Source organism: Idiotropiscis lumnitzeri, chromosome 3, assembly GCF_059441095.1.
Source record: "Idiotropiscis lumnitzeri isolate Australia: NSW breed Sydney's pygmy pipehorse chromosome 3, RoL_Ilum_1.0, whole genome shotgun sequence".
In the NCBI taxonomy this organism is placed as follows: Eukaryota; Metazoa; Chordata; class Actinopteri; order Syngnathiformes; family Syngnathidae; genus Idiotropiscis; species Idiotropiscis lumnitzeri.
In genome coordinates, this window is record NC_142393.1 from 30,492,347 (window position 1) to 30,509,990 (window position 17,644).

At 39.2% G+C, this 17,644-nt stretch overlaps 1 protein-coding gene across 1 annotated transcript in view; it reads right to left on the bottom strand.

Moving 5' to 3' along the window:
* stat6 (signal transducer and activator of transcription 6, interleukin-4 induced) overlaps positions 1 to 15,021 on the bottom strand; it is a 35,308-nt gene extending 20,287 nt beyond the window's left edge. Inside the window, exons 1-7 of the mRNA XM_088292278.1 lie at positions 14,802 to 15,021; positions 14,670 to 14,733; positions 7,848 to 7,993; positions 7,619 to 7,763; positions 4,986 to 5,066; positions 3,925 to 4,105; positions 1,542 to 1,627 (exon numbers count right to left, since the gene is read on the bottom strand). Of these exons, the coding sequence (XP_088148404.1) occupies positions 1,542 to 1,627; positions 3,925 to 4,105; positions 4,986 to 5,066; positions 7,619 to 7,763; positions 7,848 to 7,981 (627 nt within the window). The 5' untranslated portion in view covers positions 7,982 to 7,993; positions 14,670 to 14,733; positions 14,802 to 15,021. The remainder of the gene's footprint in view (positions 1 to 1,541; positions 1,628 to 3,924; positions 4,106 to 4,985; positions 5,067 to 7,618; positions 7,764 to 7,847; positions 7,994 to 14,669; positions 14,734 to 14,801) is intronic.
* Between the last annotated feature and the right edge of the window lie 2,623 nt (positions 15,022 to 17,644).

The following is a 17,644-nucleotide window of genomic DNA, read 5'->3' on the forward strand; positions in this document are numbered from 1 at the left end:
GCGAAGGCCCGCCGCACAGGGCTCGATGCTGCCAAATCCAACTTGGACCAGATTGTCGCAAAAGTTGGCCACAAATCCCCAAGCATTGGGCCATGTGTGAACTGTGCCAGCCTAGATCACATTTTGTGGCTTTTTATGCCCAGTCAACAGGTGTCCAGGACACTCTCAACGCCCAAGCAGCCACTCCAAAACAATTGTTTTTGAAAATAAAAGATTTATTTAACCAGAAAGACTTTAGGGTGAACAAGGCCAAAACTGGAACTGATTAATCGAATTTCCCTTCTTTTCAGGGCAGTGTTGTTTTCGTCAACAATGACGATGACGAAAATATTTTGTTAACGCCCCTTTTTTTCATGACGTAAACGAGACGATGACGAGCTAAACGAGGTTATTTGATGCCAAAACCATGACGTGACGTACATGAAATTTTAGTTGATGAGACGAGACGGGACAAAATTGTTAGCGTGAGATTCGTCAGACGCTCAAAATTTATGACATCCCTCCCCTTTTGTCTTTCAAAACATTGCAATGAAGTGCAACCTATCTTTTGTTTGGGCACGCTCACCAGCGGCACAGCACGCAGGGCGCATGCGCCGCGCACGCACTGTTACACATACTGGTGTCGCCCAAACACGTCTGCGGTCATTTGTCTCGGCTCGCACACACTGACCCGCGTGCCTTTGACGGACCAGGGCGACAGTGTCACTCGCAAGGCTACTTCGCTCTGATAACCGCAAGCTGGTGCAAGTAAACAAGTCATATGTTTAATAGAGTTTGTACTTGTGCTACTGTACTGTAGAACAAGTCTACTAAAAGACTATGTTGTTCAAACATTTTCATTTTATGTTGCGTTTAGTCAAAGCCACAACAGTTGCCAAATAATAAAAAAAAAAATGGTTCTCGGCTTATTTTGGAGCAATGAGCATTGATTCCACTGTTACCACTTTTATCTGTTTGTAATGCATAATCCTTGAAAAGAAAGTCATCAGAAAGTCTTTGCTATTGGGTGGAAACCTTGTATGCCTATTTTTAACTAAAAAGTACTAAAACCTTTTTCAGTTTTGGTGTAATAAATTTACAAAAACTAGACAAACTTTTTTTTGAATTTCCGTTGACAAAAAACCAACGAAAACCTTTTCGAGTTTTCGTTGACGAGAACTAGACTAAAACTATCACGAATAGGAATGACTAAATCTGATGAAAACTAATAAGCATTTTCGTCCAAATGACTAAGAATAAGACTAGATCTAAAATGCCGGCCAAAAACAACACTATTTCAGGGAGGAAAGATATCCCAACATGGGTAAGTCAAATTATAAGCAGGATCACATAAATACATTTGTATAACAAGGCACCAATGTACTGTGATAATGCAGATAATTGTGATAATTTTGGTCATAATAAATTAAATACAAGATGAAAACAATGTAGATGAATGTTTCAACTCAAACTTAAAGTCCATGTAGACAGGTGGGCATTCATCCCAAAGCCGTCATCCCTCCCTCCCTGGGGGTTCGTAGAGCAGAAAAAATGGTGCTCACCGTTGCCATTGTGCTGACATTGTACTCCAGCTGCTGGATGTGTTTTTGCAGTCTGCTGATTTCTGACACCATGGGATCCATGGACCCTGTGCCACCAGAAAATAATACACGATGAATCCCTCCTGCAGTAATTAATAGCTAAACAATCGTGCATTAACACAAGCACCCAATTACGCACAATACCTTCAAGAGAAGTTGTCGTCGAACTCCTGAAAATGGTTGTGCTGATGGCACAACACTAGATCTATGGTATTAGGTCAATTGGAGTGGAGGTTTGGGAACAACAAGCCGCTGAATTTGGATATTTTGGTCAAAAAGGGGTGTGGCCAACAACCTCTGAACTAGGGCTGGGCGATATGACCTAAAATCAATATCGCGATAAATTGGGCACTTTTACCTCGATAACGATAAATGCGCGATAAATTCCCCCTGAGGACCAAAATCAAAATAAATGCAGGAAATGCATATTAACTGCTTTTTTTATTGACCAACTGGTACACATTTGCATGACTTGAACAATGTCACAAAGAACAGGAGAAAAAGGGTCCCTCTTACAAAATCTTTTTCTGCAAATATATTGTGCCGAGATGCTGTAATGCCATTTGCAAAGGCCTAGATTTGTGTAAAGGTATCTTGTAAACAATATCCCATGTGCAAAGGAGCTAGTCGCCTGTAAACAAAATGCTAAATAAAATGAAAAAAATGTCAATGGAATGCCAATGCCAAATAAACAAGTGTGCTTCATCAGGAAAATGTGCAGTCTCGAGTACTCTGGTGCGCAGTCGCCACTTGTCGTCTATGTAATGCACATTCAGGCTCAAACAGGGATCCATGTTGCGACTCGACCACAAGTCGGATGTGGATGCAAAATGCTCGACATGTCTCCGCTCCCGTCCCGATGTTGTCCATATAGGGAAGTGCTGTTTGCGGCAAATATTTTCGTACCTCTTGTCGGCTACGTTCATGAGGCGTTTAAATCCTGTGCGCTCCACTGTAACTAGAGGAGCTCTATCTTTAGCTATGTGCTCGGCTATCGCAACCACCACTGAGACGTTCTCTCGTATGGTGTCGCCTCCGTTATGGGCTGTTGTCACTTGTCGAACCTTGCTTCTCATTTTGAACTTTTAGCACAAGCTCCAAGTCAACAGCATGGTTGTGTTGAGGGTGGTGAAAAGAAAAGGTTGGACGCGCTGTTTCAGGTGCTTACGACGCACTTTGTAGTTCATGTTCTTTTGCTCAAACATCGTCTTTATGGAACCCAAAACATTTCCAAACGACAGATGTCGAATTTCTTTTCGGGACAAGCGCGACAGGAACAATTTCAACTAACGTGACTTATTGACATACCTACTTAGTAAGCACATTACGGCTAAAAACTAATTAATTTAATCTTTCTGTCGACCGGTTTATCCGACTTTTTCATAGTTGCGTTGACCTCTTATTAAAGGGTAAGGATGTTAAAATAAAATAAAGTTAATTCAGCATTTTCCCTGGGTCCTTATTTTAATTAATAAAAAAAAATCAATATATATTGTTATCGATTAATATATAGTACTTAAATCGTGACATACTTTTCATTCATATCGCCCAGCCTTAGCCACTTGTGTTTACTGTCATGACATTTGTTGCTGATGGACTGTCTGTCAGCACCAAATCTCAAACTTCCTTAAGGGAAACAAATTTAAATAAATAAAACAAGGACAAAAATACAATTTTATGTTATTCGTGCAAAGAGTAGCTGGCATAGCTTGGAAGATGGGAGCATTGCTAGGAAGAATGCACACCATGGCGTTTGTAGACTACACACTGTAGTATGTTATTTTTTAAGTGACGCCGGTGTGAGTTCCCATTTCATTTGACAATGCAGCTTGAGTGGTAGTACTAGCCCTAAGTGTTTTCCATTAAATTGTCGTGGTGGCGTAAACTTCTCTCTGTGCATGTTAAAGCTTTTCCAGATAACTTAGCTTAGCACAGCTCGCTCTCTGCATCTCTCTCACACACCATTCAGCAGTGAACGAGTGAGTATAGTAAAGTGGCGTGATTTTTGTGAGAGAATCTTTTTTTTTTTTTTTTTTTTTAAAGTACTACAGCAGAACCTGGCTTACATGAAAAATATGAAAATAGTTTACTTTTCACTGAGTATAGTGTTATATATAAACTTTGGCAAAGTTAAGTGCGAATTGCAGAAGCATGCTTATTACACTCCAACATTTTCCAGACAAAAAAAAAGTGTCAACTGAGCTTTGTTGGGGAGATGGAGGTTAAGGGTGGGGGAGCAGGCAATTACCCAAATAATCAATGGAATAATTGGCAGGAAAATCTATTATGAAACAATAGTTAGTGACAGCTCTAAAATATACAAAAGTGTACTTTTTTGTATTACCTTGCAAAGACTCATAATTCTGCCTTTCCCAATTGAGCTCTTCCTGCACCTGGTGTATGTTCTGTCGCAAGTCCTGGACCTCCAGCACTTTGAGAACCAGGTGGTCCACATCTGTGCTGGGAAATGCAGATTCCCTGGTGACATGTGGTTGATGCTGGGGTGGTATGTTTACCTGTGGCACCTGCACACATGACACACCACCTAAATCACACCGCCACACTACTTGGCACAATGATTGTGTTTACATGCAGTCAGTATTCCAGCTAAGGGTAAAATTTTGATTTCTGAAACATTTGGGATAAACCATTTATATGCATGACTGGACCTAGTTGCTCTGATGAGATGTGAATAACTGGACGATCCTGAGCTACACTGCGATGTATGGTTAACATCATGACACAAATAAATATCATTTCCGCTTCTTACTTTCTACCGTCAATAAAACTCATTATATTCATGTCACTCACTTCACAAATAAAGCGGCTGGCTTCCTCCTCATTCCAAATGAGTTGTTCTGTGCTGCCTCTAGTTTCGACATGTTTGTTTACCTCTACTTGTAAATTTCCGTAGAGTTGCACGCCAGAAGCACAGACAAGCAAGCACAGATCACAAACTAATATCTCTTTCAACGAAGGTATACCTATCACCTTTATAATCAAATATTTGGGTTGGAAGAACCCAGAAGTCTTATTCTGTTTTATCGCACGTTTTCATGGCCTTTCACATCCCAAATATGACCAATATTCTGGTTTTGAAAGAATTAATGACTGCGGGTAAGTCAGGATGTTACATCTAAATTGGACATAATCATCATGACCATAATACACAGTATAAATTTGAATTTTAGATCAGCTCTTTGTAAATGTGAAGTCCTTTTATAGAGTGTTATCTTAACATGTGAAAAAAGCTCAAACTATGTTCAAACTTATTCTAAACATCCAACATTACGTCATGATATCACGCAAGCTTCCAATGCATCTGAGTAGACTTCACACCAGTCAACATTATGCAAAAATGCTAGTATGAAGAACATGAATAAGAGGCGAAAGAAAGTTCCTTACAGCACCAAGCAGGACCCTCTCTTTGCGCAGCATGTCCCTCACCATCACTGCAAACTGCAGCGGCTGATGCTGAAACATGCGCTGGAAGACATCATGAATTGCAGTTAGAACTTAGTAAAGAGCATTTAGCTCAACAGTCTGGTTTGACAACACTGTGATAACCTTTTAAAATAACGTGTGTGAAGTTTTTTTTCCACAGGACGGGAATTTTTTCTGTGGGAGTGGACAGGACATCATGTTTCATCAAACCAATTTGTTAGCCTGTGCATACTAATGCATATGCGTATAATGTGGTTAACAGGCTGAATACTAAATGGTGTGATCTCATTCCTCTGTACTCTTCCTCTCATCTACATAGTACTCGGAACAGGGTGCACTTGAAAGGGAAATATAGGAAATTAAAATCCACTCGATTCAGTATATGTCATAGGGGCCCACAAATATGGAATGAATTGGATCATGAAATAAAACAATCTTCTACGCTTTCTATATTTAAAAGAAATCTGAAACACAAGCTACTGGAGAAATATGTATCTAAAGATTTTGCAGCCAAATGACTCAGAGTTAAACTTTTCCCTTTTGCATGGATTACTGAGTTATCGTTGGTTATCATTTAAGTTGAAATGTACATGAATTGGTCCATCATATCTGCTATAGCACCACACAAAAATCTTGATTTGCATGTTTCTTCTGGCTTTTTTTTTTTTTTTTGTATTCTTCTATATAAATTATGTGCCGTTGCCCAGCACTGTAAACATCTTGTAAATGACATATCAAATTGATTACGTCAGTACAAGACAAATCCTTGTTTGGTGGTGGTGTGCTTCAAATTTCCCCATTGTGGGACTAATAAAGGACATCTTTATCTTTATCCCTGTTTATAAGCTTCTAGCTTCATAGGGAGTCCATTTTTCACATTGTAAATGCAGTATTTTGTCTGTATGCAACATTATGTGTGTGTGAAAATAAACACTTCAATAATAATAATAATAATGCTAGGTTTCAGACACGACTGTCCCAATGTCACAAATGAAATCAGGCATCGGCCACAATGTGCTTCCTTTTTAAATGCTTTATCACCCCCCAAAAAAAATCTCCAAATAAATAAATAAATATTTGTAACAGGGATGTAACGATTCACTCAAACCCCAAATTTAAACACAATTTGTTTGGCACAAGCAATTAAATGTTTAGTGCATTTTGAATGCAACCAAAGACTATACACTATGCTGAGTTGCACTAAATCTATGAAACTATCTATAGGAACTAAAAGAAGTACTTGTATAAATATTTTACTTTACATGGGCAACGATCCATTTTTTAATGCAGATGGAACTCAAATTTTAAGAATAAATTTAGGTTAACATACTGTGCTAAAGAAAACTAAAATAAAAACGTCAATTTTTTTTTTTTTTTTATCTAACCTTAATACAATGTGTTTTGTTTTGCTTCTCGAGTATGCATATTATAATGTACACATAGAAAATGTGTTATGTACCTGAAAAAACAATATGGTACTGTACCTTAGTATATTCTAACGACCTAGGCAGTTTATGTTGTATCGCTAAGTGTTGCCGTTAATGGCTGGTGGCAAATGGGTCGTATTGACTTCATTTGAGTGAGAGACAGTTTGCTAACGCAACACACGGTACGTGGTTGCCATTAAGTGACCGTAATAGCGTTATAGGAAATGGACTGTGTTTTGCTTTTTAATAAATATGAGTTTAATCCACAGTAGACACTGTTAGTGTACCACAACAGGACGTTGTGTGTTGTGTTCCTGTTAGGGTGAATGTATATCCCATATTTTATTCTATTAGTATTGCAAAGGAATTGTTTCACAGTGTGACCAATGTTTGATGACCATATGGATGAGAAGACCCTCAGGAGAAGCGAAAGGAGGTGTGCCTGAGACACACCTCTGAAACAAAAGGACTGAGACATTTGTGCTGGAGAACTAAAAGGCATATCTGCCGTTACAATCAGTTTACGACTGCCAATGATGTCTGCTTTTCCTCTCATGTCTGAAATATTTACATGTTCCTGCTGCCCACCGGCTTGATTCCTTAGGGCATAAAGCATTGTTTAGCTAGGGGTTCCCTAATGAAACAGGGGGCTCGGCCGAGTGTGTTCAGAGCAGAGTTGGAGATGTTACTGAGAACACCTCCGTTTGTTCTCCTCTCGAGTAAAAAGATAAACTCGTGTCTTCCTTTATTTATTGTCTGTGTTAAGAGAATGCTTTGGTGATTAAACCTAACAGTTCCATCAGATGCACAGGGTGGCCTGTGTGTGCCAACTACAGATAGCTTCCAGAAACAACTGTCCCTACATCAAAAATGATATCAGGCATCAGCCACAACATGCTACCTTTTAAGAGGCTCGTTTTTCACCGCCGCGCTGCTATGAAAGGGAAGTTTACAATATATTAAGTCATTTTGTGATATGCGTCCACTTTCGGACTCTGTTGCAAGTGCAAACACAGTTTAGTCATGAAAGGCTACCACACACACAAAGATTCTGTTTTACATCAGAAATTTCACCAAACAGTAGCATTCAAGTTAATGCCATATACTTGACCCAATCAAAAATCTCAATACCAGCTGAGTTGTGTAAAATTTTGCTGGCATCCCTACCATGTTCCTGCTGATCTGCATCAGCTTCATTTTATCCACCACATTAGCATTATGCTGCGAAAAAGACTGCAGCAGCATGATAATTTCGTCCAATAGGGCGCGGGCATTTGCTTCCTGCTCCACTTTTTCCAGAGCAAACTCCTCCCTGAGAAAACACACATTGCTAGGTCAAAGCTACGAGTCTAAAGTTGTTTACAATGTGTGTGTGTGTGTGCTGTCTGTGCCTTACCATCTTTGCTTCTCAATCCATTCAGACAAAAAGTATCGCACTTCAATAGCAAAAGTGGCTGAGGGGTATAAGTCGTTGATCGTCTGGTCAGGCAGGTACTGTATCAGCTGGCTGATGCGACTCCACTGGGCCATGGTCAAGCTGGTCTGCATCGTACATGGACAAAATCAGGATAATTACGCAATTGAAAAGCTGTCTTTGATTGGCAGCAGGGTTCGACAGTACCAGTGCTCTTTGAGTCTGAATTTTGAGAGCTACACAATAATATGTACATGTATAACTTTGCTAAGGTACAATGATTTTATTGACATAATTATATACACAATTATACATGAATCCAAAATTATACTTGACAGAAAGTAGTTTTTAAAAACTTCAGAAAAAATGGGCCGTCTCGCAAAACATCTTTAGTGTCTTTGTATTATTACAGTAGAAGATTGTATGATGTTAATAGTATTAGCTTTAGCATTTATGTGTCAATCATTAATATTAGCAGGTTCATATTTGCTACAAGTGTTCATCATTTATTGAACCAAAAGCATTGATCAAATGAAACTAGAAGTACCGTGCACAAAAAGGACTGATTGTAGCGATGGTGTTTACCAATTATTATAGTATTCGAATATGCCAGATTGATATTATTTAGTTTAGATACGTTGAACTCGATTTTTCATTCGTACACTTCACACTTGCAACGCATATACATAGTATTTTCATTACCTACACTCACATTTACAGAACACACGCTCAGTCTGCATATACATAATCTGCATATACATAACAACTGACGACAACACTTCACAGACAACAATTACGATAAAGCACATTGGCGAATTGGGCACCAGAGGGGTCACTAGGACGCCATTGCAAAAACAGATTGTAAAGACGCGCCAATTTCAGATCTGAGCATACACACAAAATTGCACACAGATGGATAAACCATGGAACAACCAGATGGGAACCAGCCTTGGAATAAGGCATGGAATGTAAATTAACGGAATCAACCTTCCAGACGATAATCAACCTTAGGAGGGAGCGAGGATGACTGATTTCAACCTACATTACCTTTGACAAAAAAACTGTTGATTTTGTACTAAGAACTTCTCTTTTATTACTGTCAAGCTTTTTGAAGTATGAGGTGTTCATTTGCAACAAACGTGAGGTGAGTCAGTAATAACATTTGTTTTAAATGGTATAAAGGCATTTTCTGTCATGTTTGTAAATGTCACTGTGCATTTTAAAGAAAATTGCAAATTAAATCAAAATCGTAATATCTGGCAGAAGAATAGCAATAGAATTTTTTCTTAAAATCGTTTAGCCCTATTTGTGTCTACAGGGAAAATGTTGTCTTATGTTCAAATGGATACTTGAAACACCTGAGGATGCAAGCAAAAATGCTTTTGCATTGTTTCTTACAAATGTTAGACCGTAGAATACTGACAGTAAACATATCACGGCTTGCATGGCTGCATTGCACGTTTCACTGTCCTATGACTTGGCAGTGCATATGGCCATATTTTTATGTTGAGACGTCATCATAAGATTGATTCAAAATTGTGTTCATGATGAAGTTAAAATAAGTGATTGATTTGCTGAGTGCACAAACAGCTCCATGTAATTTATTTAGCTAATTCTTGGCTGGATTTTCTGTTTTGTAGCATATGGTTACCCATTGTCATTGACCGTATCAATGATTTATGCATTTCTGACACTGGCTTTGACCCGGATTACCACTAATACGCATGCGCGTTGTAGACAAGGCATAATGCGTATGCAGTTTGCTTACAACAGACAGATACTGAGAGAGCGGCTCTGGTTAACATGGCATTGTGAATGGATTCTTTTATTTTATACATCGATGCATATATTCTAATCGATTTTTGCTGTATCTTTACATCCCTAATTAGCACCATGCTTTATCATTTTTGCGGATGTTTTAAAAGTTCATGTGTCAGACTGCACACAAAAAGGTGGAACTCACGATTTCAATTAAGGCAGTGGTTTTCAAACCTTTTACAGGGAGTACCAACTCAGTATGAAATAAATATGTTTTCCAAGTAGCAACATAATGACCACCATCAAAATAAAGTAACAGTGGGTCTAAGTGTTCATAAAGAATGAGGCAGAAGTTTTAATCCTAAAATACACCTGTATTTATTATTCTAAGTAGCGGTGACCCGATACAGTTTTTTTTTCACTTCCGATACGATACCGATATTGTTCAATAGAAGTTATTTTTTTGGATGAATTGTTAGAAGAGACTTGATCAAGTTATACTATTGAAACAAATAATATTCAGCAATGGTAGGTATGAGAAATAATGAGAAATTTATTCCAAACATTTGAATAACATAAATTCAGGTGCACTGCACTTGAATTAAATAAATGCAAAATAAGTTACAATTGGGCTCTAGACGCACATCTAACTTGGTTGCACCAGCGCTAACGTTAGAAAAATCCATCCATCCATCATTGGAGCCGCTTTTCCTCACAAGGGTCATGGGCATGCTGGAGCGTATCCCACTTGTCTTGTGTCGTTTACAGAAATTCACACTAATTTTCCCTTTTTTTTTTTCATTACAGCGGGACTGCGCATTCAAGTCTTTTACTGTACATTCAATATTAATGCTACAACGAGTCACTCATACGCACAGAGTTATGTACGTAACAGTGACTTTTCAACAATGCACATAGTACATTCCTGCGCACCAGTGTTGTTTTCGCCAACGGTGACGAAGACGAAAATGGTCGTTGAAGCACGCCCACCACCGGGACATCACGCAAGGGCGTATGCGCCGCACACACACCGGCACAACAAAACAAGAACACATCTACAGTCATTCGTTTCGGCTCGCACGCACTGACACTGACATACATATATATATATATATATATATATATATATATATATATATATATATATATAGAGAGAGAGAGAGAGAGAGAGAGAGAGAGAGATAGATATATATATAGATATATATATAGATATAGATAGAGATAGAGATAGATAGATATAGCCCGGCACGGTGGCCGACTGGTTAGCACGATGGCTTCACAGTGAGAGACAGCATCGGGCGTGGGTTCGATCCCGGCTCCGGTCATCCTGTGTGGAGTTTGCATGTTCTCCCCGTGCTTGCGTGGGTTTCCTCCGGGTACTCCGGTTTCCTCCCACATTCCAAAAACATGCATGGCAGACTGATTGAACACTCTAAATTGCCCCAAGGTATGAGTGTGAGCGCGGATTGTTGTTCGTCTCTGTGTGTCCTGCAATTGGTTGGCAACCAGTTCAGGATGTCCCCCGCCTACTGCCCGAAGATAGCTGGGATAGGCTCCAGCACCCCCGCGACCCTAGTGAGGAGAAGCGGTACAGAAGATGGATATATAGATATATATATATATATATATATATATATATATATATATATATATATATATATATATATATATATATATATTTGAGTTTTCGTTGCCTAAAATTAGATTAAAACTATCACGAATACGAATGATTAAATGTGATGAAAACAAATAGGCATTTTTGTCCAAATGACTAAGACTAAGACAAAATCTAAAATGCCTGCCAAAAACAAAAACAACACTGATGCGCAAACACTTATTTTTAAAAATGCAGTATCCTATTTGATTGCTAATTGTCATTTTCAAAGACGTTGTCAAGGACCAAAATAAATTATTTAAAATATCACTCACCATAGCTGCACTTTCAACATGCCGTGGCCGTTTATATATATTTTAGGATTAAATTTCGGCCAAATGGAACTTGACCAGCATCGTGAAACGGTCCAGCTTTGAGGTGCCACGGTACAGCTAGTTCTAACCACGCTCTAAATCAGGGGTCTCAAACTTTGGTCCTCGAGGACTGGTTTGCTTCATGTTTTTCAATCTTTCCCTGATGCAACACACCTGATTCAATTGATCAGGATTGTTATCAGCCTCCTGAAGATATTGCTGATGAGCTGATCATTCGAATCAGGTCTATTTGCAGCAGGGAGCAATAGAAAACATGCAGGTAAACAGACTTCAAGGACTGGAGTTTGAGATCAAAATGGCAAAATATGAAGTGGAGTAAACAAAACGCTAATAAACTACGTTAATTGTCATCATTGTGCACAGTGAAAGTACATAATTTAACCTTGTTTGTATCAAGCAATGTAGCGGCAATGAAGAAGTGCTCTTTGGCAGTTTTAACAGCTAAGTACAGTATATGGGAGCAAGCCCATCAGTGAGCTATTATGCACAGGAAATGACACTATCCATCTCCCTGCATATGTGAGCTGTGATTCCACTATTAAATCCTTGTTTATCTCCAACTACCAACTTAAGCATTGTATAATAAAACAAAATAAAGTGAAACTGCTCGCTATATGCATACTTTGCAAATATTGGACCACATTAGTCTGTTCATCTTCAGCACATCTTCTCAGAACAAAACACCCCGCTCAAATTACCACTGGGCCATGCAAAGCAACACTGCTGGAGTGTGGTGCTTGTGGGCAGAAAAAAAAAAAAAAAAAAATGCCTGTAAAGATGTCTCGGTTTAGATCATATTCAAGAATCAAAGAAAGCTATTAGAGCAGTCTTTGAATTAAGTATATTTCACATTTGCTGATTTTGCATTAATTCCAAGATATTATTCTAGTAAATATCTGTTACAAGCTTCACAAAAAATAGTGAATAAAATGTGATAAATAGCAATTAATTCTGGACATTTATTGTGATTAATTAATTAAAAAATTCTAATCGCTTGACAATACTAATATATATATATATATATATATATATATATATATATATATATATATAAATATATATATATATATATGTCAGTTTTTTCCAATATCGTGCTGCCCTAATAAACACTACATTAAAGTAATTTAATATGTTAAAAATTAGGCCGGCCTATATTGACTTATCGCTCAATGAGTTGAAAATGGACACGATAGTTTTTTCAGACTCGATAGATAATGTGTAGGAGCCATATATTCTATGTGTAGTTTCTTCCTTTTTGGGATACGTGCTTGTGTGTTGTGCACGAGCCAAGCAAGCACACACTCCATTTTCACAGCGATTGGTGGTGTCACAGGGTGAAGAGGCCTTTCTTATTTGTAGGTGCACCGGTGTGTAGGGAGTGTTTGGGTTTGATCTTGTGGTGGGGTGAGTGTGAGGAAGAAACTTTTTCTGACTGTGAAAAGCAGCGTGAAATTCAACTGTGAGCACACTTGTGAAACGGAATTGTGGGTAAAATAAACGTGACACGTCAACATGTAGTGGAAAGAGCTGATCTGGCCAAAAGAGGTACCTTGAATGGAAAAATAAAGTGCTATGATGCAACTCTATGAACAACAGTCAACATAGTGCAATAGTTGGTGTGCGCGTCATCAATGTTTCAACTCCCCTTGTCTTAGCCTGCCATGGTGTATTTTAAGTTTGACGCCACAACACAATGGGTGGATGGATTAATGGTCATTTGCCTTCGTGTTTGTTTACAATACGTCGTCAACATTTACTGGCACTGCTCCGTTGGCTTCTCCGTCAGTTTGTGTGCTCTTCGCTGTGTGCATTTGGCACACATGCACATCCCCACACACTCACACACACACATAATTTTTTAAAATATTTTTTTATAGAGAGTTTCATTTCCACAGTATCACCTTCAATTTAAGTTGCACCATACTTTACTATTTTTAGTTATATTAATAGTACAACTTGATCAAATCTCTTCCAACAATTCATACAAAAAAAATCGTATTGAACAATATCGGTATCGTATCCGAAATGAAAAAAAGGTGTATCGGGTCACCCCTACTTAGAATAATAAATACAGGTGTATTTTAGGATTAAAACCTCTGCCTCATTATTAATGACCACTTAGGCCTTATTTTATCGGACAATATAGGTATCAGGCAGTACTCCAGTTCGCAATATCCGTATCGGATCGGAAGTGAAAAATGTATCAAGACACCCCTACTAAACACGACGTGATGTTTAATGGGACAGTGTGACATCTCGTGGTGAAGTATTAAAATGCAATGACCTAAGCTCGAAGCGTGTACATTTTGAAGCACGTGCACTAGGGTGCCGTAGAGAGACCACACTTCGCCGGGACTACCACTAATTTCTTGAACAGAGTTGTGAGCAAAATTTCATCACAAACGACTTCTAAAATTCCCTCAAGCCTTCTGTAGGAGAGAGATGCAATATTTCTTCACCCACAATAACATGAAAAAAAAATCACACTGATGTTATAGAACAGATTTTATGCATATTATTGAAATTAGATGCTGGGTTTTAAAATGAGGAAGATTGAAAAAGACAAATTTGTACACACTATCCCTTTAATATTTATATTTATGATGTATTATGTAATCTTGGCCCATCCACATTCTTACTGTCGGGTGTTGACCCCTGTTTGGCTGTTTGCTTTTATTTTCTAAATGACTTTAACTATTGGGCATACCTTGACCTATGTTGATTTAGTTTTATGTTTCATAGACAAGAGGAATGCTGACAGTCACACAAAGAGGACGATGCCCATGTATAGGGATAGGAGGGACCAATTTGGAAAAATGGTCTACATTTTTCGTCAAGACTGATTTGGTGAAAGAGGAGATAATAACATGACCAATAGAGGTTCTAGCGGCAGCGTGCTATTGAAGGCGAAACCGAAAGTAAACATGACAAGTATGAGAACATAGTTAAAAAGTAATAAATAATAAAAAAAATTTTAAAAAAAAGCAAGTCGCCATATTGACCAAGACTTGAGTGCAGGAATTATGCACCGAGAGTCGCACGATATTTTTCGCTTACCGTTAGTCCGTTTGGCTGGTTCACAATTTTCCGGTTCCGGTTTGTTTCGTCTCCTCACACGCTCCTGCGGGTAAAACGTCCCAACATTCCTCAACTTTATCCACTTTAAGATTACCTTAAGGACGAGCGTACTTTGTATCGATTTCCCGGTTGAAGCAACTCGCTCCCTGCCTTCCCGTGACAGACGCAGCTCGTTCTCCGGCCCTGCCTGACGTCAGGTGCCGTTGGACCAGCACACCACGTGACGTCACATCTCCAGAGAGGAGAGGTTCGAGTGGGTTTGTCAGTCAGTCTGGGTGGACTGTTTGCCGCCACCGTGGGTGGACTGAGTCAGTCAATTTCCTGAGAGTAGAAAAAAGGGCGGAGCATTAGAAAGACGCGCACATTTCCAGTAAAAGCCTTCAACTAAAAAATCATACTGAATCTACATAGATCTCACATTGCGCACGAACTTACACGTCAACGTCATCGCCATATTGGGTGGCGATGAGGAACGGTGTTAGTGATGGGTGATATTAATTTCCTGCTTGGAGCTGTGGCAACTGGTTTACTGTCAAAGCCAGACCACATGGGATTAACGCTGAGCAATGACTTTGATCATTTGGCCTCATAATATAATTTTGTGATGACAAAATTAGCACAAATAGCACAATATCCTGTTACGTCCCACCGAGAATCCAGCCTCCAAGCAAAGAAGCCTTACCTTTGTGACTAAATTGCTCTAAAGTAGCCACTCTAATAATTAGTATACCCAACTTTTCTCATTTTAATTACTAATTATGTTTCTTAAAGGGGTAAGTTGATACATACAATTAACAGTTATTTGTTAAAAAATGCTTGGTGATACAATACAAAAAAAACATTTTTTATATAGTGCATTTTACAACAGCTGGAGCAGTAACAAAGCACTTTACAAATGGTGTAATATAAATTAGCAGGAAATTAGAACTCGTGGATCGAACAACAGCAATGATTTTCTGATCTAATTTAAAATTACTGTCCAATTTGAGACTATTGGATTTAGATAAGATGCCAGGGGGCCAAGGTCAAGAGGGTTGAAAGGGCCACTTGGGCACCATAACTTCAATTTCTTTTCGTTGAAATTCAAATAGATAGAAGACATACATACATACATACATACATACATAGGTAACTTCATCTGGTGTGGGAATGTAGATTTGGTAGCTTCAAGAAGTTTTTCCAAATTTAGAAAAAAGGAGATTGCTTCACACCCCAGCACGCCCTGTCTCATACAAACACGCACACACGCATTCTGACCGATAAGGCAATGAATTTCGTCCTCTGTCCTGGGTCTGCTGTTTTCAATTTCTTCAATGTGCTCCACTCTTTACTGCCCCGTAATTTGATTGGCACCATCTGCACTGGCACATTGGGCCCTGCGTCGCGTAGAGTGACATAACAGGCAGTCAAAAGGGATTTGTGTGTTTGGAGCTGTTCAGAGACGCATCCTGTCCAAATTGGATATGAAATTACCTCCCGAATATGGTTTCAATCCGTTTTGCAAAAATCAGATTTCCTGAGCTTTGTGATTGTTCAGATGACAGAAGAGCCATCCAGTTTCATTCTGGATGGGTTCAAAATCGGATTTTGGCTGGCAGTCTGAGCAAGGCCGTTGAACTCTGGGCTCCACTAATTGATCCAAGTCTGCAGATGTCAGAGCCCTACCGGATTTATATTCAATCATCGTTTTTTAATGTATTCAAGACCCAGAGCATTCAGTGATTTCTAGACCAGTGGCAGAATTTTAAAGTCTATTCTACAGCTAATTGAGAGCCAGAGTAAAGCCTTTAGGACTGGACTAATATGTTCTCATCACTTTGTTGTGATCAGAACCCGAGCTGCAGCGGTATGAATGAGCTTTATTTGTTGAATGCTCTTTTGGGGAAGCCCAGTAAGAAGAGAAGAATGTTATCATCAAGTCTACTGCAGATGAATGAATGGAGAAGTTTTTCCTGGTCTTTTTGGAAGATGAAACCCTTCAGTCTGGATTTGTATTTCATCTGGTAAAAAGGTGTTACACGCACAGAGACCGGAGCACACGCACATACATAGGCACACACACGTACACCTGCAAATACACATGCACATACACACTGACACGATTACAGGGAAATGCCAGCGCGGAGAGAGACGGAGAGACTGCCCGCCGGAGAAGGCCAGCCTTGACGTGCCAGTCTTGGGGACCAGATGGGAATCACCCATCCAGACGATGACTAACCTGGGGAGGACCTTCCCTTGCACGTGGACCCATGCCGTGGGAGGGAGCGAGGACGACCAATTTAACCGATTCAACCTCCATTACCCTTGATATAAAAAACTCCTATGGGCTGAAAGATGGCACGCATTTTTCCGACTGTGCTCGCCCGAGTACAGTTTCTCGTGAGATTAAGAAAAAGCCACCCAGATATCTGTCTTTGTACTATTTCCTGAACTCCAGAAATTGAAGAAACTAAATATCGGAACTCTAATCAAGATTCATTTACTAACTGGTTCTCATTTCCTCTGTGACTCAACTCCAACAATATATATATATATATATATATATATATATATATATATATATATATATAAATATATAAATATATAAATATATAAATATATAAATATATATATAAATATATATATATATATATATATATATATATATATACCGTATTTTTACGGCCATAAGACGCACTTGCATCAAAGGGCGCAACACCAGTTGACGGTGCTATTTCCGTATTTTATGCATATACTAGGCGCCAAGGTGCTAGCTCAGCTAGCTCAACTGCTCGCGCAGGCGATCGCTCAGCTGCTGCTCGCGAGCAGGCAGCACTCGCTGCCTGCTCCGAGCGCCTGCTCGCTCAGCTGAGCTCGCTGGCAGGCGCTGAGCAGGCGCTGAGCACACTCTAAATTGCCCATAGGTATGAGTGTGAGCGCGGATTGGCTGGCAACCAGTTCAGGGTGTCCCCCGT